At 41.6% G+C, this 25,094-nt stretch overlaps 1 protein-coding gene across 1 annotated transcript in view; it reads right to left on the bottom strand.

The window, feature by feature from the left end:
* Dsg3 (desmoglein 3) overlaps nt 1-20,512 on the bottom strand; it is a 31,064-nt gene extending 10,552 nt beyond the window's left edge. The window contains 11 exon segments of the mRNA XM_026783566.1: nt 1,601-1,740; nt 2,601-2,872; nt 5,501-5,686; nt 6,282-6,410; nt 7,250-7,416; nt 8,026-8,170; nt 8,598-8,753; nt 9,607-9,741; nt 11,758-11,840; nt 16,294-16,396; nt 20,465-20,512. Coding sequence (XP_026639367.1) covers nt 1,601-1,740; nt 2,601-2,872; nt 5,501-5,686; nt 6,282-6,410; nt 7,250-7,416; nt 8,026-8,170; nt 8,598-8,753; nt 9,607-9,741; nt 11,758-11,840; nt 16,294-16,396; nt 20,465-20,512 — 1,564 coding nt within the window.
* Nucleotides 20,513-25,094: the final 4,582 nt, after the last annotated feature.

The following is a 25,094-nucleotide window of genomic DNA, read 5'->3' as shown; positions in this document are numbered from 1 at the left end:
CCTTCCCTTCCCTTCCTCTCTCCCCCTCTCTTCCCTCTCTCTCTCCTTTCCTTCCTTTCTTGTTGAGAAAGAGTCACTCTAGATTGCTCAGGCTGGCTGTGAACTTTGGTCTCAGTCTCCTGAGTAGCTGGGATTATAGCTATGCCCTACAGCCAACTTACAAAATTAATTTTTTATATTTCTTTCTTGTTGCCAAGTCATGATAACTTCTCATGAAAAGGTGTGTTTGTTATTATCATGAGTAAAAAGACACCATCCTATCTCTGCAACTTTTAAAACCAGTTCAAACTTGTCAAGTTGTCTGGTTTCTCTAGTAAGCAGCATGAGTATTAGTTAAATAGTCATGAAATCAAAGCAATTGATTCATTAATTACAAATGAAATTAAAACAAAAAATAGCTTGTAAGGGTCTTACTTCTGCAATCTGAGCCCCCAGTATTTAAAATAAATAATTATATTTATTACTTAATACTTAAAAATTTACTGAAGTGAGGGTGGGTGGTGGCATGTGGCTTTTTAATCCCAGCACTTAGGAACAGAGACATGTGGATCGCTATCAGTTCGAGACTAACCTGCTATACATAGTGAGTCACAGGACCAGCTCCATACAGTCAAGCCCCATTTCAAAAAAGCAAGCAAACAATTAATGTTTACAATCAAGCAACAAATAAAACTCTTTGGTGGTGAGATGATGAATGAGTTCTGTCATTTTTGCGGTTGGGGTGGTTTTTCCAAATGTTAATATATTTGATGTTTATTTTTGGTGCTTATTACACCGAGCTTAAATTAATTTTATAGACCGTTCAACACATACATTCTATGAATATTATTTTAAGACATCTCAGGAGAGGAAACTTTATTGCTTAATGACATGAGTTTACAGGGAGCTCACAACGTGAGCTTCCATTTGGAGCGGATTTGTGGTTGACTGTCTATGGGGATTTGTGGATTGACTGTCTGGGGATTTTTCCTTGTCCTCTAAAACTCAGTTATTTCTGTAAAAAATTCCTCATGGCTCAGGGTGTGAGAACACTGGATGTACAGACATGAGAACCCAAGTTTGGATCCTTAACACTGTGTAAAAAGCCGGGGCTACTGTGTGTGTGCCTGTAATTCTGTCTTGTGGGCCTGCTGACAGCCAGCATGTCTCCAGGTTAAGTAAGACACCCTGTCTCAGGTTACTAAGGCTTACACTGATGAAACAGGAAGCTCAACATCTTCCTCTGGCCTCCACAAATGCATGGACACATGCATTCCCACACACATAGGGATGAATACATATCTCTCACACACACACACACACACACACGAACACACACACGTACACACGAACACACACACATGTACACACGCACACTTTCTCCCTCACCCATAGTAAACCAAAGGGACCAGAGTTATGGTGGGTACCAACTAAACTGGGAAATGGAAATTCTTAGTCTCTCTTAGGTTAAGGTGTGGGGTCGCAGACTCAGGCTGGAAAGTTCCTAAGAGAATAATCTCTATGATAAAGGAAAGATGCAAAGCAGTCATGACCATCTACTCTGAAGGAAATGTTTTTTAAAAAAATATTTAATTCAAAACCATGGAAATAGCTTTCTTACCATCTATAGCCAGAACCTCAGCTGAGATTGTCTTGTTAACTATGAAAGTAGAATCTCGGTCAATGTTCTTGATAAATTTGATCTGAGCAGTTTTTGGATCAATAACAAGCAAACCACCATCATTACGACCCAGGACATATCTGTTTTATAATAGGACAAAATACAAAATGTTACTTGTTTAACAAATACTATTCATTAGATAGCCAACATATTAATGCATGATCTAAAAATGTTGTATATGTACTTGTAAATAATATCAGGGTGCTGGAAAGGTAGCTCAGTACTCAAGAACACTTGCTGCTCTCTAAGGGGATCTGGGTTTAGTTCCCAGCACCCACATGGCAGCTCAACCACCTATAACTCCAGTTCTAGGGGATCTGATGTCCTCTTCTGGTTCCTTGAGGAACTGCACACATAAGGTACAAAGATACACATGCAGGCAAAATACCCATCCACATTAAAATAAACATAAATAAATCTTATAAAGCAATTAAAAAACCAGAAAGTTAGCATGACATAGATGAATCATAATTCATAATCCTTACACATTCATTGGTCTGGTTACCCAATTTTGGCTGTGAAAAATAAAAGAGAACAAAGTAAAACAAACCCTGTGCCTTTGCTCTTTACACTGCGACTGCTACTCTGTACGACGCTTTATGCTTCAGCTATTACTGACTTTGCTTTGGATTGAACCATAATGTCTTATCTCACTCTCTGATGAACTTCTAGACTTTTCCAAGTCTCAACTGTGAAGCGCTCTCCTGATTTCCACATGGGCTAAGGCATGTGTCTACTAGTTTATGGGCATACTATTTCTGCTCATGGCATAATGTGTTCTAATAATTTATCTTTATATCTTTTTTTTGGGTTGTCTGGCTCCCCAATTTCACCCTTTTTGTAGCTCTGGTTTTGGCAGCTAGTGGGTGGAGCGTTATGCTGTAGTCGCTTCTAGATGAAAGCTACACAAAGGCCTGAAGGGGTAGAAGGCCTGTCTTGCCTGACAGTCGAGGCAGCTCTACCAGTGTCTTCATCAGTAGCTTCATATGTTCCCAGGATGTAACCAGCCAGTTTACTGGTGCTTATGCTCCCTGGCACAGTAAATGTCTTGGAAGGAGGACGGAATGAAATGCCTTCTTGGACATTGGTGACTTGGATGATGACTGGAGTCGGCTGCACTCGGTACTGGGAGATCACGGACTGGTGGAACTCAGCTTTGTTCCTGACGGCGATGCTAAACTGCAGGCTTTGCATCTGCTCGTAATCCAGAGCCTGGAGGGAAGACCAAGTAAGACAGAAGGAAGCGTCACAAAAGAGAAAACAAGCAAGCAGAATCTGGAAGACAGGACCTTCTAATTCTATAGAGCAAAGATAGTTTCAGAAGGGATTGCAGTGTCCAATAGAGAATGCCTTAGGATTTCTAATTCATGAGACCTCGTTTTGGTAACCTGTGTCTACTTTCCAGATTAACAAAACATCATCAACTCTCTTTAGGCTGTGATGTGGAACTTAAGAAGTCCTGAATTCGTGGTGGTAACATGGCTCAAGTCTTCATTCTGATACATCTGAGCTAGGATCCTCAGCTTTTAGCTTCTAAATGTTATGTACATTTTATTAATTTGTTTAAGAATAATAGTCTTTTCGGTACTGGAAACAGAACCCAGGATGTTATGTAAGGCAGACAACTGTTCTATCACCACGCCACACCCCAGGCCTAACTTCCTGACACATAAAACCAAACCTTATCTCACCTTAATTGTTGAGAGGCTAAGCAATTAAGTTCTATGATTCATTCTTTTTTGTTTGTTTGTTTTTGAGAAGGGGTTTCTTTGTGTAGTTCTGACTGTCAATCTATAGACTAGACTGGCCTCCAACTCAGAGATCTGCCTGCCTCTGCTTCCCGAGTGCTGGGACTAAGGACGTGCCCCACCACTGCCTGGCGATTCATTTTTTTTAAGTAAACAGCCACTTGGCCATTAATAATATATTCATTGGATTCATGTATCTTCTTTTCTGACATAAATAAAGTTCCAAGTTTCAAAGGCCACCTATTGCATCTTTGTTGGCAAAAAGACCAACCAATTCTTTTTTATATCAGTGAGCAATTGGCCCAAGTCTTTATAAAATCAATTTTCAGTGTTTTTGCTTATAGTGGCTTGGTTTTCTAGTTAAGCTGGCCTAAATCAAGAGCTCAAGGTTAACAGTTTTCATTCAATCGTTTACTTCTTTTTTTTTAGGATGGTAGAGTAGGAAATGCTAATTTTGGCTTTATCTATTTATCTGCAGAATATTTTTTAAGGGAAGAGATCTGGATTCGAGTGTCAGCTACAGGGACTGCTTGACAGTGTCACAATTCCCCTGTGGAAGGGAAAGTGTGGGTAGAGATGGCAGAGCTGCGTGGAAGCAGGAGAGGCTTCTAGGTGAGAGCTGGGAAAGGCATCTGAGAGGATCTGAGCTGAGCACTGAAGGATGCTGGGAAGTTCTTCAGGGAAAGGTGGAAGGATCTGAGCTGGCTGGTAGGGTAGGGTCTTGGGCACCACAATGCGAAGGTCTGCCGCTTCATTTTGAAGTAGTTGGTCATCCACCTGGATGGCACATTAGAATCACGTTGCTTAATTTAAGACTCAATAATATGAGTGTTTGCCCCTCAGACTCCTCCAACGAATCCTTTCTGTATTCCATGTAGAAAAACTGCAGGTGACGAGAAGGTGCTGTTGGCACCGGGGCCAGCTCAGCTCACTGAGAGCCAGGGCAGGATTGACAGAACAGAGTAAGTCATCTTGTTTGTTTCTTTAAAATAATGTGGTAGTGGACTGGTGGCAGTGAGGATGACAACTGGGGACAGGCAGCAGGGACACCTGCTAGACAGTATTGCAGTCAGGTAAGAGGGAAGGAGCATGGCCAGGCAGAGGCTAGGTGGTAAAAGGAAGAGGAAGAGGAAGCCATTCTTGCTTCATAGCTTGCGGCAGAACTCAATGGCTGGCGGAATGCTGTAGGAATTGTCAAGGCTCAAGGATAACAGCCAGGTGTCAAGTTTGAGAAAGGGAATGACCCCAGGACATTAAATAGGAAATCACGATGATGTTGGAATTTATAACAAGGTCCTTGCAGATTCAGAAGCAGTGACATTCTCCGTGAAATATGGACCACTAAGAAGTGCTTGCAAACCTTCTGGAAGTCTCTTTGTTAGGAAAATACTATCACTCCATTTTTAAGTCAGACCCAGTCATTAAAGAAGCTCCAGAATGTTTCAAGCCCAGTGCCAGAGAACACCAGAATGTTTCAAGCCCAGTGCCAGAGAACATCAGCAGAGCGGCTACTGTTTGCGGCTACCGTTCGAGGCTACACTGTTTCCAGGCACAGCTGCCCTAATGTAATTCCAGCTGGGGATGCTGTCTTGCTGAACCCAAGCTTTACTCAGTGTTTTGCTTTTTACCTAGCAGAATTTGTTATGTTTCCTTTTTTTAGGGATTTTGTGATTTCTGTGACGAGATTAGTTTAAGCCCTTAAAGTGTGTTGACCAGTTCCCAAGTCACAATCCCATGCTTTCCTATCTCTTCTGAACTCCAATCCATCTGCAGACAGTGGATTTGATTAATATATGAAATGCCTTTTCTTTCCTGTCATGAGAGTATGCAAACCTCCCGCACCTTGTGTGTGTATGTGTGTGTGTGTGTTAAAGAAAGTATGGTAGCTTGGAAGGAAAAAAATAGTATTTCAAGAGAAGTTGTCTTTAGGCAATAGAGCTATGATGTTAGTAAAATAAATGCTATCCACGTTGTTATGTTTTCTATTTTTTTAAATAATAGAGTGATCATATTATTGATGTAATTTATTTGTATTACTAATAGTTTGAGTTCTGTAGAATGTTTTTACCCACTAAAGAAACTCAGACCTTACCTTAACCACCTTCAGGATGCCTTCGTTGGTTCTTGGATCTGTTTCAATTTCAAACCAATTCCCCTCATTCCCAGAGGTAAAGAAGTACACGGCCAACCAGTTATCCGTGTACTCTTCGTCCCAGTCTGTCACCTGAAACCGGAGTAGCTCGGCGTTTAGAGTGTTTTCCTCAATGCGTGCTGAGTACTGAAAGGGAGAAGTGCAGGATTTAAGAGTCAGTGCTAGGAGCCCTGAGGGCGACCTGGCTGCAGAGTTGCTGCCACTCTGTCCACTGCCAGGGTTGTTTGGGCGACCTGGCTGCTTAGGTCAGTGTGTCCTTCCTCCCTCACTGTGTCAGCCCTCCCCCAGCTGAAGAGGATGGTCCGCTAGAAAAGAGCTCAGGAGTCTGCACTAGGGCTTACCTAAAAGAATATTTTTAAATAATATTATTTCTTATTTCTTAAATTATGTGTTATTTCATACCAATCCCTTAACTGCCATATTTGAGGTTTTTTTTTTTTGTTTTTTTTTTTTTTTTGACAGCATTTCTCTGTGTAGCCTTGGCTGTTCTGGAACTCACGTTGTAGACCAAGCTGGCCTCGAACTCATAGACCTTCCTTTGTCTCCAAAGTGCCGAGTGAGATTAAAGGCATGCACCACTACTGCTCTACCTAAACTATTTTTTAAACTAGAAAAACATAGAATATTTAAAGCCCAACAAATGTGTAGTTAATAAATTGGGATGCAAAACTGTTAATCACATATACAAATGGTTCTTCAAGGACAGGACCAGGTAGCATACCTGAGAATCCCTAAGCACTGGGAAGTTGTCGTTGACGTCTTTCACTTTAATACTGCACTCGCATTGAGTTGACAGTCCCGTTCCGTCATTGTCTGTACCACTCACAACCAGGTGGTAGCTACTGATTTGCTATATTTGGAGAAAAAGAATAAAATTTACGAGTGGCCAGTAGTTGCCTTCTATAGATATGATAAAATGTTTCCATGAAAATATTTAAGATCGTGAATCGTGGCTCATGCACACTGTTAGCTGTCCGTGGCAGAGAGAGACTGGCGTGGCACCAGATGACTGGGTGGAGGTGTTGAGGGGCTGGAAGAGGCTTCCTCTGTGGTTGACTTCTGAAGGTAGCGTGTAGATGTAGAGCAAAAACATGGATATAGGAATGAGGGGTGCTGTGCCTGTCTGAGAGAATGAGGGGTGCTGTGCCTGTCTGAGAGAATGAGGGGTGCTGTGCCTGTCTGAGAGAAGCTCACATGTGGCGTTTCCCTGCCAGTCTGTTGGGGAAAGCATTTGTGTGAAGGAAATGTGCACCTGAGTAGCCTGCTCTGGTGGAGAAACATGGTGATGGGGATGAAGAGAGGGGAGAGGAAGAGATCCTTCCATGTCTGTAAAGAGAGGTTAAAAATAAATGGTGATGTCTAGAGGAAAGGTATGTATGCCTTCAGACTTTTATGACATCTCCTCATCTAAGAATTTTCTCCCATTCTTTAGGAATGAATCCCAGTGTAGTCTGCTTCTACACACCAGCGTCTTCTTGAACCCCATTTGAACTGTCATGTGAGAGGTATTGTCCCAGGTACACACGCTACTACAGCGGAGTCACACCCATGGAGGCAGGGTCCTCCAGACGGTGTCTTTGTGTTCTCTTTGCACCCTCAGATAAAATGGAGGCACCTCTCTTGGGTTGCTAGTCGTCAGACCCTTTTGGCTTTTTCTTTTTTTTGTTGCTTCCAGGAAATCTGCCTTACCTCTCGATCAAGAGAGCTGGTCAAAGTGCGGACTTCTCCCGTGTTTCTGCTGATGAGGAACATGGGCATGCCCGCAGGCTCCTGGGAGACGATTTTGAAGGCAATTTTAGAATTCATATGGTTTGGTTCATCTGCGTCTGTGGCATTTAGGATCATTACCAGTGAATCTAGGAATATAGGAAAAGTGTCAAAGACATTACATTCACATCAAAGAGCTACTTTAGCACTGATTCCTATTAAAAAAAAATTTTTTTTTTAAAACTACCTGTTTGCTTAAAAAAATAAACCAAAAAACAAAGTATGTCACTGTTGTTTTTTCTGCTGGCTTTTAGAAAAATCTTCCAACGTTCCCTCAGCCTTGACTTTGTTGAGGTTGGGGCTATCTTCTGACTGGAGTTCTCCCCGAAATAGATGCACCTGCATGTTTCCTTTTAAATATGACCCAAGGAATGTGAATAGATCTCGGCCTTCTATAATCTAAACTCATTGAGCTTGTGCATCCAGACTGCCTAGGAGCCCTCTTCATGTTTGGGACTCACACAGAGGTTGTATGCCTAGGCACTAGCTTCGTGACGGGACTATAATCTACAAACGTAATCCTGATGGGTAATTGTTGAGAGTTACTACAAAATTTGGAAAAGAAATCTCAGACTATCATGATGAGTTTTTTTTTTTTTTGTTATCAAACTACAGAGCAAAAGTTTTTAAAAATGGTATAATGACATGTGTAGTTGAAAGTCATGGATAGGAGGTGGTTGGTGCTGCTAAAGACTTACTTGAAGCACTGTTTTCTTCAATTTCACCCTTGAATATGGTTTGTGAAAATATCGGAGCATTATCATTGACATCTAAAATTTTCACTGTTAATATGAGTGGTCTCTCTACATCTTGTCCCAGGGCGTTTAGAGCTCGGCATGTGATCTAGAGACAAAGGGAGAATAGCCATTATCACTATATGGAGCTAGTTTGAATATGATTAACAACCCATAGAAATTAGAGCATGCTGCTATTTACAGAAGTTAATGAGAAAGGAAGAAAGAACATTTCCCCCAGTGTGGGTGAAGGGAAAGGTTCCCACTCTTGCTGTTGTCCAGCTGCTCTTCCTTCAAGTAGCTGCATTTTGGCAGGATGAGGTTCTGGAAAGTGTCCCCAGTCCCTCCCCACTCCCCTGTCATCATCCCCCACTCTCTGCTGTATTATCCCAGGGACATGAACCATGGGGTGGGGGTTAGTAGAAGGATGAATTTTATTTGCTGATAGACTAATCCATGTAATAATTTCTTCTCCTGCAAATCTACCTGGAGAGGAGTTAACTTCACAAAGAAGGCTAGCTTGACTGGGGACTCACCAGGAAGCTCGGGGTTTCCTCACGATCAACTATGGCCGTTATGTTAATATCACCATTGTTTGGGTCAACAACAAAGATTCCAAAAGGGGGCTGATCAATTCCCACCCCAGAAATTCGGTAGGTAATTTTCTGGGTTGCTTGAAAATCAGAAGTGATCTGTAAGGAAAGAAAATGGCTTAAATGTCAAGCTGACCCTTGACAAGCCTTCTCCTGACTCCTGCACGGTCATATGTTCACTGGACTCACCCTTTCCGTTGCTGTCATTTATTCTTGCTCTACTTATTTATTGGAGAGTCGAAATAAAAAATCAAGTACAGCTGCTCTGCTCACCAGCATGGACCAAGAATGACAAGCCATTCTGAGTGCTTATTTGGGTCGTGGTGCCATGGTGGGAATGTTAAAATGTTGTAAGAAAACAAAGGAGGCTTAGTGGTGAGAAAGCTTCTTCTGGATGCCCAGTCCTTACTTACCATTTACAAAAGGATGCTTCTGCAAGTTCAGGGAAGTGACAAGGAAGGGGGAAATGGAGAGAATAAGGTAACAGATGTTCAGAGTACGTGTGAACATGGATTAATTTTTATTTTTATAATCATAAAGCTGTTTAGCAGAGCGAAGAGTACAGAGCTCACGAGACAGCTCATTGTCCAGCCTCAGCAGTTGCCATCCACGGCCACGCCCACTGCCATCCACGGCCACGCCCACACTCACTCCCAGTCATCTAATTGCTATCTCTTTCTATTTTTAGCCTTGCTTAATAGAATGTGGACAGGCACAGGCTTATGCATTAAAATGAGCAATATATTTCTTAATCCCATTTTATAGCTCTAGAGGCTATCATTTCTATCTTTTTCTTTTACATTATTATTATTGTTGCTTTGTTGTAGAGGACAGGTTGTTGTTCTGTGGACTTTTAGGCTGCATATTGTTGAGTGGAATTCCTACATCGTCTGTAATTGTCATGTAATACGTTTATTCTAAAGCTCACACTGCTTCTGTCAATATGACTTACCTTGGCAATGGGATTTCTTTTTGAGTTGTCTTCTCTTTCTCTGCAGGGCTTGGCAAATTTTACCCATTCACGTTTGTACCTTCTTTTGACAACCGGCTGCACTGCTGTCCCGTCTTCTCTGTGCTGTCCTCCTGACTGTGTTGAAAGAGACCCCGATTTATCGCATCCGTGACTGGCAGGCTTTGCTTTGAATATTGATCATAGATAGATACCTACGCTGAGAATCTTTATGCTTCTACTTTGATGAGCATTTGCTAACCTGACCCTTTGTCGAGAAGAAGCAGCCTTAAATAGGTCATCACAAAGCTATGATGATGTAGATATGAATAATTTGTATTAGTATAGATTTTGCCTTATTGATAGAGATTTAAGGTCAATTTTGTTATATGTATATGTATTTCTGATATTGATTAAGGTATTGTGATTGTGTAGTTCATTTAAAATGTAATGCATAATAGGAAATATAGGTTGCTAATAGATAATCATAATAGTTAAGCTTGTAGTCATGTTAGTTAAGATTTTCTAGATGTACATAGATATATTTTAGATAGGCATTCTTCATATTTTTCAAAGATTATAGAATATGGCATTTTACATGTTTTAATAACCTAGGGTTTTTCATGACAATGAGACATTCTGCTCCTGGCAGCACCAATCTACTTCAAGAAGAAGATGGGCATTGAAGAGGATCCTTATGGAGTTTGACAGCCATTTGGGCAAGAAACTGTTCTTGCCTGGACTATTGCATAAACTGGACACAGAGAACCCGCAGAGAAAGGACTGCTAAACTTGCCTAAAGGTGAGATGGTCTTTCGGGGTTCCTGATTCATGAAAGAGTCTGCAAGACATTCTGCAGGACACAACAGATAGTGACTGGACTGACGTTGAAATTTCCTGCTTTGTGGAAATGTCTGCTGGAAACTATGGGCCTGTGGGCCGAAGATGGATGCCCCAACGGTACAAAAGAACTTTGGGTGACTGTCCAGGCAGCGAGATGTCTCTGTCATTTCTAGAGTTTTAAAAGTTGCTTTTTTTTGTTTGCTTAGGTAATATTGTATCTTTCTGGAGACTTTGATGGAGTTTAAGAATAGTTAGTTATAGTTTTCCTTAGTTATGATGAAGATTATTGTAATTTTTACTTGATAACTGTTTTGTTATATGTAATTTTGCTATGTTAAAGTTAAAGCCTTCCTTTTTTTGTTTAAACAGAAAAAGGAAAAGTGATGTGGGAGTGTCATATATCAATCTGTTGATTTCATTGGTTAAAAAATAAAGAAACTGCTTGGCTGGCCCTCATAGGTTAAAACATAGGTGGGAGGAGTAAACAGAACAGAATGCTGTGAGGAAGAGGAAGTGAGCTCAGAGACTCGACAGCTCTCCTCTCGGGGGCAGATGCCTCAGAGAGATGCCATGCCCCGCTCCCGGGTAGACACACGCGATGAAGCTCCGACCCAGGATGGAAGTAGGCTAGAATCTTCCTGGTAAGACCGGTGCTCACAGATTATTAGAGTTGGGTTGATCGGGATATCAGAATTAGCCGGTAAGGGCTAGAGCTAAAGGGCCAAACAGTGTTTAAATGAATACAATTTGTGTGTTGTTATTTCGGGGGGGGGGGGCATAAGCTAGCCAGGCAGCCGGGGTGCTGGGGACGCAGCCCCGCTGCTCCTATTACTACGCTATGATATTTAATCTTACTATTTAGTCAATTTGATTTCCCCTATAAACTCCATAGTAGGATTTGACTTCTTGTTTATTTGAGCTATGTAGAAAGGAGCCAGACATAGCAGTGAATGCCTGCAAGCAAGCACTAGGGAGGCTGAGGCAGGAAGATTGCCAGGAGTTCAAAGCTAGCCTGGTCGACATAGTGAGTACCCAGCTAGGCAGCACTTCCCAGAAGAGTGGTTCTCAAGAGAAGAGAGCCAAGCCACCAATCCAGAATCCAATAGAAAATAAGATAAAATAAACAAGACCATATGAGACAATAATCATAATATGTATAGATAACTTTAAAATATCTTGGGTTATTTGCTAGAATTTTAGTTTTATACATTTTTACAGTTGAATTACCAAATAATTAAATTAAATGCTTTTCTCAATATAACTAAGTTTTACCAGTGAAGCGATTCTAATGATGCAGGCTGCACACTTTACCTCTGTTCGCAGCTCCCCGTGCACCAGCAGCACCTGCAGACATCAAATAGAAACAACTCCATGTGAGTTCCCCAAACAGGTGACTGTGGAAAGCCAGCCATCCTTATCACTGCATCCTGTTCTTCAGCTCGGAGTTCGTTTCCAGTTTTAAAACAGTCAGTTTGCAGAAGCATCCCGAAGTGTAAAATTCTACCAGGAAAAGGAATATTCTCCAAATAAACAAGGTCTTCAACCTTTTCGATCTGACTTTAGACATTTTAAGGATTTGTTTTACTTTATGTCTATGGATATTTTGCCTGCATGTATGTGTGTGCACCATGTGTGCACCTGCTCAGTGCCCCACAGCTGGAATTTAGAATGGCTGTGAGCTGCCATGTCAGTGATGGGAGTTGCACCTGGGTTCTCTGCAAAAGCACCAAGAGTTATTAATTCTTAAGATATGTCTCCAGTACTGTGCTTCAGATTTATTTTATGCCAGAAAAGAGAAACCCACCAGTGGTTAGAGGCAGATGCTGCAGGATAGACAAACCTGGGCTGTACAGTGACTGCAGATCAGCTTGGACTACAAAATAAATCCCTGTCTCAAAACAAAACAACAAAAGCAAGGAAAGAAGATTCACAGCCACCCCCACAACATCATCATCATCACCATTGCCACCATTATCACCATCTCCTTGACTGTAAAATTATGCTTTCAGGCAGTCTCAGTCTCTAGATATTTCTTACACAGTTATCATATAAAAACCTCCCAGAAATCATTGCTTTAGGAACTGTTATGATAAACTCCTGCAAGTGGCCACGTAGTTATTGACAGCTGTTATGCTGGGCATGTTGGTGCATGCCTACAATCCAGCATGTGGGAAGCTAAGGTAGGAGGGTTACAAAGTGCTGGAGGCTAGTCAGGAAGACATAGCAGGACTTTGTCTCAAAAAACTAGGAAGGAAAAAGCAACAACAAAATCAAAACCCCAAGCCTCTATTATCTATCATGTGTGCTTATGCAAAAGCAACTTCAGATTAACTCCTTCTGAAGACAGGTTCTTTGTTCCCCACTTTTTTATCCCCCCTCCTCTTTTTAAAGCTGAACTAGAGTAAGGAGAATAGGACAAACTATTGTAGTTTATGAAAACGGAACCTTTTTCTAAAAGCAGGGGTTGTCCCATGCCGGTCTTAGGTGCTGTTTGCTGTAGGGCATGAATCTGTTCTTCTTCCTACTGTAACATAAACATTACACTTCATTTTAAATTCCAAACGTGGTGGTGTTGTCTTCAACCCCAGCACACAGGAGACAGTGGCAGGTGGGTCTCTGTGAGTCTGAGACTATCCTGGTTTACATGGTGAGTTCTAGGCTAGGCAGAGCTACATGAGACCATGTCACAAACAAAAACAAGAGTTTCATTGTGTACTACGGGTCTAAAAATTTAAATGAGGACAAAAGAAGTGGGGCTCCCTGGGACCTTTCTTAGGAGCCCACAGGCCTGGCATCTGGGTTGCTTTCCACCTGGAATGCGTTCCTGCTCCTCACGGTCCACCTACAGGTGATTCACCCAGTCAAGCACCGGCATGCTACATGAAGCTGCCTTTACTAATGGCTCCCTCTCTGAGTTTGTACAGCTCACATTCTCTTTAAGGGCATGTAGCTCACAAGCGCTCCCTGTATCTTACTGTTTTATGAGTAGTAAAGAATTTCTTCATGAGCTTTCCAAGTCCTGGGTCTTACGCTATTGCTCTTTCCTATTCAGGTGTTCAGCAAGTATTTGCTGGTTCCCTGAGTGTGAGATCTGAAGAAAAGAAGGCCATGGAAAACAAATTACAGGGTAAATTTAGGAAAGTGGTAGTGGTGGTGACTTGCTTAGTGTTTACTTACAGAACATTGTGCTTAGTATTGCTATTGTTTATTGCAACCACCTGAAGAAGATTCGATTATATAACCCCCGTTTTTATGTATATAGAGAAGCAGGAACACGGATACTTTCTCCCTATTTAACAACCCTTGATGAGCTAGGGTTTGAAACATAACCACTTTATCTCCAGGGTGTGTGCATTGCCGTGACAATAGATTCTAACCCCAACCTAACGTAAATACACAGAAGAAAGTTGTATGACAGTGACTTAGATTTTTATCTGGCCAAAGGCTCTGGCTGATCCCGAAACAATGTAGACTTATTACGTCATTTATTTTTAAAGATTATAATGAACAGGCAGGTCCAAGTCTTAACTAAAGGAGCAATTACGCCAGACATATGATCAACCCCTCCATCATAAGCATTTCATCTGAAATTCTGATTTTAAATAACACCTCAAGATGATGCCCCAACATCATGCAATCTTTGAGGAAAGAAGGGACCAGTATGGTGTGGTCACCGACTGTTCTTTCTCATCTGACTGTACGGGGAAGGATGGGCTGGGCGTGCTCCCCTTTATGGGAAAAATGGAGTCATCCAGAAACCATGAGTCACGTCTGTGTTGGCTCCGTGGAGAATGGGGCTTCTATAGACCTTAAAGCCCTAATCTACCTTCCCAGGCAGGCAAAGCCTAGTCTGTGAAGGATTAGCAGAGCAGACCACGGGTTATCGCATTTCCAGTGCTCTCGGAGAACCAGAACCCACAAATGACTTCTCCATTTAAACTCTCTTCTTTTAAGCCTGATCTCAAAGAGTGCCCCTTCATTTTAGTGTTGTGGAAAGATGCTCTTTGTTTCTGGAAACATGAGAGATGCCATAGGAAACATTTCTGAATGCGGAACCATTATTTTTTGGCTGGCTGGAACTGTGATTACAGCTCTACATTAATTCTGAAGGTCGTGGAGCCTTGGGAGGGGGGCCTTGGCTGGAGAAACAATCACTGAGGGTGGGGCTCAGAAAGTTGCCTCCTCTAGTCTCAGCAAGCCCTCTTTGCCTCCTGTGCGAGCAGCTATTGATGTGAGATTCTCTTGGCATGAGCTTTGCCATCATGCTTCCCAGTGGCAGACTGGAATCATTGGTCAAAATAAAGCTAGCCTCCCTTCAGGTTTCTGGAGAAAAGCAGCTTACACAGCCACTGCCCGTTTCCAGAGTTATCACAGCGCCTGCCATGCTCCCCGCTGGGGAGTTCAGAGAATAACGTAGGTAACTCAAAGAAGTCATTACAGAGTTTAAGTATGATTTTAGATTTATACCTTTCAGGCAAGAAATGTCATGAAATGCTATAATTGATCGACTAGTCAGAAACTTATTGTAAGCACATAGGTCATAGCAGCCTTTCAGGACACGTTTGATAAATGAGTTACACAGGGCACAGCTCAGAAGAATGAGTGACTTCTTCTGATTTCTATGTGGAAGCTCCTTCACTTATGGTGTGCAATGTCCTAATAACCCACTGTAAGCTGGAAATACTGATCCTCACGTGCATGTAACATCCATAACCCTCTGAACATCTTAGCTTAGTCTGCATCCTCAGAACACTTACTACAGTCTATGGCTGGGGAATCATCTAATACAGAGGCCGTTCTATAACGAAGCATTGAGTACTTTATGCAATTTATTGGATTTTACACTGAAAACAAAACCCCAAGGGTTGTATAAATATGAAGCAGAAAAAATTTAAGTGTAAGTCAGGACTGTGTAGAAATTTTGAATTTTAAAGCCACAAAACATGCTAATAAATGTTATATTCATCAAGACAAAGACAAATTCTCCAACTGAATAATATATATTAAATTGTTTAGAAATTAGTATTTAATTTCAGGCGGTTCAGTTTTCGAGAACTGATATGTAAACTCAATTAATTTAGAAAGCTGATTTTTTTTTCCTGCAGTGAAGAGAAGCCAAGTAAAAGTAATGCCCTTGGTTGCTTGTGGATGTTCCATTTGGAGGATGTTGTGTCAGGTGTGCTGGTATGAACCTGGACCCGGCAAACTGTTTTTTTTAAACACATATGTATGTGTATGTCTTTGTATGCACATGTGAGACCATGTGTGTGGAGGTCAGAGGGCAACCTTAGGTGTCAGTCAGTCTTCATCTATCTTACATGAGGTAAGAGCTCTGGTTTGCTGCTGCAGTTGCCAGGCTCCTGGGCCACGAGCATCTAGGGATTCCCGTCTCTCCCTACTGTCTTCCCAGAGGCATGTTCTGATTACGTGTGTATACTGTGTGTTCTGATTACATGTGTATACCGTGTGTTCTCATTACATGTGTATACCGTGTGTATACTGTGTGTTCTGATTACATGTGTATACTGCATGTTCTGATTACATTTGCTCTGCAACCCCCTGAGCCATCTTCCTAGTTTCCTGGCCAATCCGAGTTTTGGTCCCAGGCATGTACCACCATATGGCTTGGGAACATGACCAGTCCTGCATTTCCTCATCTGCCGTAGTGAGATCACACCGCTTCTTACCTGCATGTCGGTTTGTTGTGGGGATTGAACTATGAGCCCAAGTGCATAGTAGGTGCTTAGTAGACGCTAGTAATTTCTGTTAGAATAACAAGAGAAGGAAAGGGCTATCAAAAGCCCTTGGACTAGTACAGAGACTCCTTAACACAGCGCTCCACTATACCGCTGTGCAGGCTGCTCCTTGCAAACTTCCGGGTGCTGCTTCCACTGCAGATCCCGTGAATGCACCCACTGAAGTTGTGCAATGCACAGCCTGGCCTGCGGCGCTGCATTAAGAAAAAGTGTGCATTAAGCAGATTCAATTATTCGTCACGTAATTATGGACGACCAACCCATCATCTGTGTAATTTCCTCATGAGGCATTTCCCCAAACAAGCCCTCACCTTAGGCTATCAGATTGACTTTTTACTGGAAAGGAAGCACCAAGAGCTAAGACATTTATGAGAAACCTCTGGGACACAGAGTGTTCTAGTTAGGGATGAGAACTGGCTTCTGGTATTAAGCAAGCGGGAAGGCTAATTGGTAGAAATAATTGGGTCTATCCCAGCTGCTGCCCAAGCCGGCAGTGTTAGGCAGGAGTCCTGGCAAGGCTCTTCTGCCTTTAGAATTTTGAATTTCGAAGAGATTCAGTGGGATTCATCTTCATATATATTCATGAGCAGAGGAAACAACCATCTCACTAATCAAGACGGGAAGAGACACTTCCGAGACTTCCATTGACTGAAGTGAGATGTTTGACTTAAAACTGTTTTTATAAACTTTCATGGGGCAGAGAAAGATGGCTGGAAGGGATCTTGCTAGTTTGAGGGGATATTCTGCTCATGACCTGACTTTTTAATGGCTGTCACTCTTCCCCTTTACCACAGCATCTTAAAAATCCGTGTTAGGGTTGGGTGGTGGTGGTGCAACCCTTCTTTAATCCCAGCAACTTGGGAGGCAGAGGCAGGTGGCCAGCCTGATCTATAAGAGTTAGTTCTAGGCCAGGCTCTAAAACTACAGCAAAGCCCTGCCTCGATAAACAAACAAACAAAAAAGCTGTGTTAAACCTTCGGGTTTGGCATTGTCACATGAGATTGACAGACAAGCTCATTCTTCGGGTAAGGAGTGTTATGGCACGGGATGTGTGCTAGAGTTTGTTAACTATGTGGCGGGGAATGATGTGTTTCTCTGTGGATAATCTTTATTTTCACAAATGAGTCTCTGAAGGGGAGCATCTTCCATGAAAGTTTTTCTGATTTTGTGTTATGTGAAATAAATCAGATACATATAAATGACTGATAAATCTGACACCTTAAAAGGGATATTCAGGTTCACTTTATACCTACGTATTCCAAAGAATAAATCTTAAAGTCCAAAATAGCAGAGAATTTTTTGAAAAAATTCTCTACATTAGAAAGCATGTCATTTTCCAACAGTCACAGTATATTTAAGATTGGTTTTTTTCCTGTAACTTTCAAAACATTCGTTTCAGAAATGTTTTGTAAATTTTTTATTTGAGTATTTGTATGTATAGGTGAATGGTGTGTGTGTGTGTGTGTGTGTGTGTGTGTGTGTTATGTATTTACATGTGTCTGGAGGTCAGAGGGTACTGGATGTGTTCACTATCGTTTGTTATTCCCTTGAGATAGGGTCTGTCACTGAACATGGAACTAGGTTAATGGGCAGCAAGACCCAACAGTCCTCCTCCATTTCCCATAGTGGGAAGCTTCAGTCATACGGCCATACCTGGCTTTACATGGGTCTTGAGGATTCAAATGCACATCTTCATGTTTGTTCGACAAGCTCTGTTAACCTACTGGGATGTCTCCCCAGCCCCACACATCGTAATATACTCTAACTGAAGAAACATGTTCGTCCTTCCTTGACATATTAAAATGGATGTCAGTGGTTACGTCAAGCATTAAAACACAACACTGAGACTGATGTAATCAAGAATCAGGCCTAGAATGGAAACATCACAAGTGGATGGTATCAGTTTTTCAAATGCTTCTGTTTCTCCAAGTACTTCTGTGAACATGATGACACTCCCTTCTTACTGTGGGCATAATAGAGAGGCGGGGGAGGACTAAGGTCTCTCTACTGTTATTACTTTTTGTTGCTTGTTTTTTTGAGACAGGGTCTCTCTACAGAGCCCTGACTATTCTGGAACTTACTATGTAGACCAGACTGGCCTTGAACTCACAGATAATCTGCCTCTCAAGTGACGGGGTTAAAGGCATGTGCTACCATATCCAGTCTAAGATGATTCTTTGTTGACAATGGAGAACACGGGACCTGGAGTGAGTCACTGGAACAGCTGCACAGTCAAGCCTAGGTCTTGCTGCTACATCTCACGTTACAGTGCTGTCAATGACCTTGTGTGGTGTGTGCGATGGGAAAGGGACCTAGAAACCTCCAGACATGTCTTTCAACTTTCAGACACCACCCTTCAACAACAAATGATGCTCGTGCTCTGAGAACATTGCCTTTTACCCGTAACCACATTATGTCAAAACTCTGGGTGGCTCCGCATTCTAAAAGGATTCCATTTGCCTTCACAGAATGAACCCTTCAATGTCACACTCCTCTACCTTTGTAAATTGTGCCCCGATCCCCTAACAGACAGTTTCGGTCCAGTCAAACCGGTAGCTCCACAGCCCCCGGCAGAGGCCACAGTTGCCCTGTCTTTGCTTGTATCGGTCTGACAGTAGTTCCGTCCATCCCCACATATGGAATCTCAACTCCCACTCAATCCATGGAGTCTTATCTGCCTACACCACCCTCTGCAAGTAGAATTAGGACACAGCTTTGCTTAATGTGAAGCACAAATGCCACCTACATGAACAGTTTTAAATTTTCTTATACTTTTATCAAAAGGCTTGTTGAAAAGTTAATTAGTGGTATATTTAATTTAATCTATTGAAAAAGACTATAATTTCAGTATGTAACAACATAAAAACTAGTAATATCTTTTTACACTCTTTTGTTATGTTGTATGTTTTACACTTAACAGCATATCTCGTCTCAGAACAATTATATTCCAAGTGATAAATGTCCATGTATGGATAGTGGCTATGATATTGCACAGCTTACATTTAGACTCTTCATTTTTCCCCCTCTCTGTTTCTGTTTCTCTTCGTCTCTGTCTCTCTTCCCCTTTACCCTTTCTTTCCCTCCCTCTCACTTCCTCCCCATCTTTCTCTACCCCTACATGGGCAAAACTTTACTGTGTGTTGGAAAACATCTTATATGTTCTAACTTCCTTATCACCAGCATCATAAGAGAACTGAAGGTTGATTCCAAGTTAAAAGAGGCCTTGTTCAATCATTGGTTCAGTTTTTTAAAAGCGGTGCGATGTCTACTTTCTGTCTGAGCATTGCCACATGAGGGAGAGTCGAGTTTTCTTCCACACGAGGTGTCTGTTATAATGGCAGACAACTTTACATTTCAGGCAGTCCTTGAGATCTGTCTCCCTGTAACTTTTAAAAGCCATTGCTCTCTGTGTTTTGAAGTGAGGCAATGGCAAGAATGGCTGCTGAGGCCGAGTTTGTCATCTACAACGTGGTGATAAACTTTGGTGATTTCCCTGTATTTATTTATATTCAAGTTTTTGGTGAGCTTCATGTATGAGATAAGTCATATTTTTGCCTCACTAATACAATGATTAAAGCATAAACTAGCTTATAGAATCTGAGCTAATGCTTTCCCTCTTGATTCTTTTTTTTCTATCAGAAAACATGTAACATTTCCCCAGCCAACAAAAGAGCTACATGAACATGTAAAGCTCATGTCACCCCTCCCAAAGGCTCGATATAGTTTGTACATAATGGTTAAATGTAAAACCGGTTTTCTTAATAATCCTCCCAACTTGTCTAGAATCAAAATTACTTTGATTTTAGTTCAACGGTTGATGAGTATTCTAAAAACAAGTCGGGTGTCAAGATCAGGCATGCAGAGCTCTCAGCCATACCGTACCAGGAGATGTGTAATCCTGGAGAACAGAAGTGCCTGTGTTGTGCATGTTCTCATCTGGGTGTTGGAAAAATAATGCGCTGCTTTGAAGAAAACGAAGGTTGTGGGCAACAAAACTTGGGATTGGGATGAGTTAATCTGATCACTGAAAAAATGTGAAATAACTATATTAAATAAACTTTTTTCTCTGATTTACACTTCTTATCAAAATTTAACACTAAGAAAATCAAAAAAGGAAGGAATGTAAAAATTTCAGTTTAACGTTTTGTTCTGCTGTGTCCTCTTTAGAATGTACATCAGAGATTCAGCAAACAAAGCCAATTTTCTGACCTATGCAAGGAAGCAGAGAGAGTTTTCTAGTATTAGAAAAAGAAGGGACTTACCATCAGGAGGACCAGAGGCCCCAGGGCTCTGGGGAAAAGGCAGGTCATTGTCGCCGGTGTCCCCGGCGAACAAATCCAAGCCTCTTGCTGCAGCTCCTCACCCGAGTGTCTGTATCCAAGGTCTGAAACTCCCTTCTGGCAGTGGTGGCTCTCTTGTCTGCCCTAGGACTCTCCTGGTGGCCTGCTAGTCTGTTCCTCCCCACCCCAAGCCAAGGATTGGTCTCAGCTGAAACGCTTGCATCACTGCCTCCCAGGTAAAAACCGAGACACACCTCAGTTCCTACAGCAATGGAATCCTTTGTTGGGAGCAAAATGAGATGTTCACAGGCTAAAGGCAAGAGTCGACTAGGAAGGTACCAGATGAATAACACATTAATCACGGCACGAAAGTGCAAGAGCTGGCCCTGCCACACTTAAAAAAAAAATCAGTTGGCTTCTTATGGTCATAGCTAAAAACTAGAAAGCAGAAGACGAAACAGAAAATCCCCAAACCTGCTTGTGGAAAAGTGCTTGTTTTAAGGCTGTGTGTGGGTAAAGGTGCATCTTAATTAATAATGTATGTTATTGAAAGGTCTACAAGTAACAAAGAAAGGAGCCATATCTAGCCACAATGAATACAGAGTTTGAATAAAATCAATTAGCAATAACTAGAAACAAGCAGCTCCCTGGGTGCGCTGGAGTTTGAGGTACATGACTAATGCATTGCAGAATCTGCTTGTGTTGGCGCTGAAGTGACATCCTATTGTGCCTTTGTTCACTGATAACTTAGGGAAAGTAGATTGACTATCAGGTAGGTTATCACAGTGCTCATTTAATTACTCTTTTAATTTCCTGAGGCAGTCACCATGAATGTCACACTGTCAGAGGCACCTGAACACCTGGACTGTACCCCAGGTTAGGGGAGGGAGCTAGAATAGGCTCTTCGTTGGTGTCACAATATATGAAGAAGGACTTAAGAAAGAACATTTTTATCTTTGAAATATTTGTACATCATTTTAGAAGCATTTTGTTCTAGGTAGCTCATTTAATCCTAAAGCATTTGGCATAAAAAATTATGTAGACCAGGAGTTAAAAAAGAATCTGGTAGGAAACATTTTGTCTCTGTTTCTTTTTAAATTGTGGTGAAATATTCAGGAATGTTACTAATGAAATTTTTAAAAATTGCACTTATAGTGTGTGTGTGTGTGTGTGTGTGTGTGTGTGTGTGTGTGGCCACAAGACAAGTTACAGGCGTCACTTCTCTCCTTGTTCCATGTCTCTGGTGGCAGAACTCAGGTCATCAGACTTGGCCATGATGTCCCCATGTCTGAGCCATCTTTCCAGCCTTCCTGTTCAGGTACTTCAGGGTACAGCTCAGTGTTATTAAACACATTCATTGAGTTGTGTAACTGTGATCATTATTACCACCTATCTCCAAAATAACTGTTGTTTTTGACATAAAAATTTTTGTGAATTTAAGGTTAATGAACATAGACATTTCCACTTGTTTTATTGTGAATGGCTGCTTTGGTGCAGCATGGGATAGCTGAGTAGGGCTGTGCAATTATACAGGAGCCCGTATGACTGCTGGGACAAATATATTAACTGTATGTCATGTTCGTTTGCTGATTTCTGGGTGACACTATAAATGTGTGTATTTGTGAGTATATGTGTTTGTGTGTGTCAGTGTATATGTGAAGTAGGGCAGAGGATGACCTTGGGTGTCATTCCTAAGGTGCCATCTGCCTTTGACTTACTTATTTACTTTATTTATTTATTTTAGATAGGCTCTCATTATGTATCTCTTGCCTGGACTGGCACTTACTATGTAGATCAAGCTGGTCTTGAACTCATAGAGATTCACCTGTCTTTGACTCAGGAGTATTGGAATCAAAGGTATGTGTCGCCATACCTGGCCTTTCTTTTACCTTTTTTTTTTTTTTGAGATAAGTTCTTTCCTTGGCTTGGAACTTATCGAGTAGTAACTTATCCTGGGCCAATGGGTCCCAGGAATCTGTCTGTGTCTGCTTTCCTAGCTCCCAGACTGCAAGCATGCTACCACATCTGGATTTGGGATTCTGGGGATTGGACTCAGGCTCTTGTGCTCACAAGGCAACCACTTTACTAACTGAGCCATCGCTCTAGCCCCATCATCCATTTAAACAGTATTTGTGACAAATCTGTTGGGCATTTGAGTCTGTAACAGAAAAATAATTAGTGAATCTTTTAAAGTCGACATCTATCCAAGAGGTCAATCTTGACATTCCTCGTAGCGTTTCCTCCATGTGATTCCAGCAAACGCATTTTATGCACTTTTGGACCAGCATTAGAAAGTGAGTGACTACTCAGCTCTTGTCAACACTGAAGGATAGAGGCACAGGACAAAGTCTGGACACGGAGATGGTTGTTCTGTGCCTCAATCCTTGGGAGACTTGGGAGCACATGTGAGTGGCTAGACGCTGAGCAGCCAGTGTTTTGTGTAGTGCTGATATAAGTGATCAAATGTTAGGGGCTCTCGTTTGAATTTAGTTAAGGTTGTAGATAACCTTGGGGTTTCTGCCTCTCCATTGTTCCCACAAGGAGAAATGCAGAAGAGCGACAAACCAGTAGTAAGGATCTTCGCAAACCCCAAGCTTAGTTCGAAGAGTCTGAGTGTATTTTCCCGATTTTGATCATATGCTGACTTATATGTGATTTTGTTTTTGTGGTGAGAACCTTTGCCACCCCACTTTGTTTGGTTTTGTTTGAGACAGGATCTCACTAAGTAGTAGCTCAGACTGGCCTTGAACTCAAGGTCTCCCTGCCTCAGCCTCCTGTGTGCTGAGACTGTAGATGGGCACCATATCCAGCTTGAGACTGGATTAATTTTCAATTAAAAAGGTAAGTTTCTTAAAAAGTAATGCAAAGAAAGCAAGGCTTTATGAGTAATATTCCAAACTAATTGGTAGGAAAGGAAAGACAAATCAAGTGTGGTAGCTTTCTCCCATAATTTAGTATCTTTCAATTCTTCAGATCATTCTTGAGCTAATGGCAAAGGGATCCACAGGCAGATGGGGCTCTCTGTATTTTGTCTCTGTGCCTTTAACAGTTCCATTATATTTCATTTTACTATTCTGGGTTACATAAGACAAATTTCATGCAAGTGTATAAATACTTGGGGCATGTTCCCCCAAGCCCTGCCATCTTTCTGTTTTCTCTGTAACTCCCCCAGACAGTTTGACTTCTATGTAATGCCATCTGTGCTTATAGGATTTTATGCATTGCTATTAAATATAGGACCCACAGATGAAAGAAAACATGTGATCTTTGTCTTTCTGAGATTGATGTAATTGCCTTAATATGATTATCTCTAGATGAATCAATATTTTGGCAAATGACATACCTTCGTCTTTCTTCATGATTGGAACATTTCACTGTGTATATAGATTGTATTTCCCTTATCTATTCTTCTGTTGATGGGCACAGGTTAGTTCCATGACTAAGTTACTGTGAAGTGCTTCAGTAAACATGGAAGAAATGCAAGAATTGATGTGACATCTTGACTTGGAATCTTTAGGGTTAATACCCAGAGAGGTGTAGCTTGGTTATATGAAGATCTATTGTTAGTCTTCTGAGGCTCCTCCACTGACTTTCATAGTAGCTGTAAGAAGCCATACATCCTGTTGATTGAAAGATTGGTCCCTTAGCAAGGTAAGGAAGCAGCCTGGTGTAGCCCTGTTCATGTGGCTGTAAAAGTGGTCTGGATGGTGATTTTAGGTAGTGCTTCTTATACTTAGTAGGACTTTCTCTTTCTATTTAGCTGTGTTTGGAGTTAAAGAGGTTATGAACTGCTGTGTGGTGCTGGGAATTTGGACTCCAGTCCTCTAAAAGAATAGACACTGCTCTTAACCATTCACTGTTTTCCAGTGCTTTCTGTTTGAGCAATGGTGTTACTACTTTTGGAATAATTGCTTGGAACCCCAGCCTAGCTTGAACTGGCTCTGGATCAAGAGACTGAAATCAAAATGAGAATCATAACAATAAAAATTAAAGGGGAACTTCATTGTATGTGTTGGCTGTGCCCCAACTAATGTACCATGTGAAGACAGGAGAGGTTGAAAGTGGATCCAACATAAGCTGAAGAATTCATCTTCTCTTTGCTGGAAATTGAGCCTCAGAAGCCAAGCAATAAAAGTGAGCATTTATTCAAATGGGCAGAGTCTCCAGAAGTTTCCATGCTGCTTTTGAAGCTTGTTATCTATAGTAGCTCCCTTATCCATCAAGTACAGACACGACTTTCCTGGCAAGCCTTTGCTGGCATTCATTGCTTCCACTGGAAACATGTATGCAGCTCTATGCCACGTTTACTACTTTTTTGATGTTTAATTGTGCTTGAGTGTTCACAAACTCATGAACTGAGATTAGTGCTGCCAGTCAAAAATGTACCTGTATTTTGATATGACTTGCAAAAGCATGGGTCTGTCTTTTTTTGTTATTGAAGGTAGTGGAACTGTATACCTCTTCCATTCTGATCATCCAGGGGAGACATCCAGACATGCCAGGAAGTCTGACTGTGCTGCAGAGAACAGCGTACATTTAATTAGTGGAAACCCAGCTCTGTTGTCCCAACAATGCTTCACATGCTTCTGTGGTTCTTAGGAATATTTTGATA

The sequence above is a fragment of the Microtus ochrogaster genome, chromosome 18 (genome assembly GCF_000317375.1).
Source record: "Microtus ochrogaster isolate Prairie Vole_2 chromosome 18, MicOch1.0, whole genome shotgun sequence".
In the NCBI taxonomy this organism is placed as follows: domain Eukaryota; kingdom Metazoa; phylum Chordata; class Mammalia; order Rodentia; family Cricetidae; genus Microtus; species Microtus ochrogaster.
This window is presented reverse-complemented; position numbering and strand designations above follow the sequence as displayed.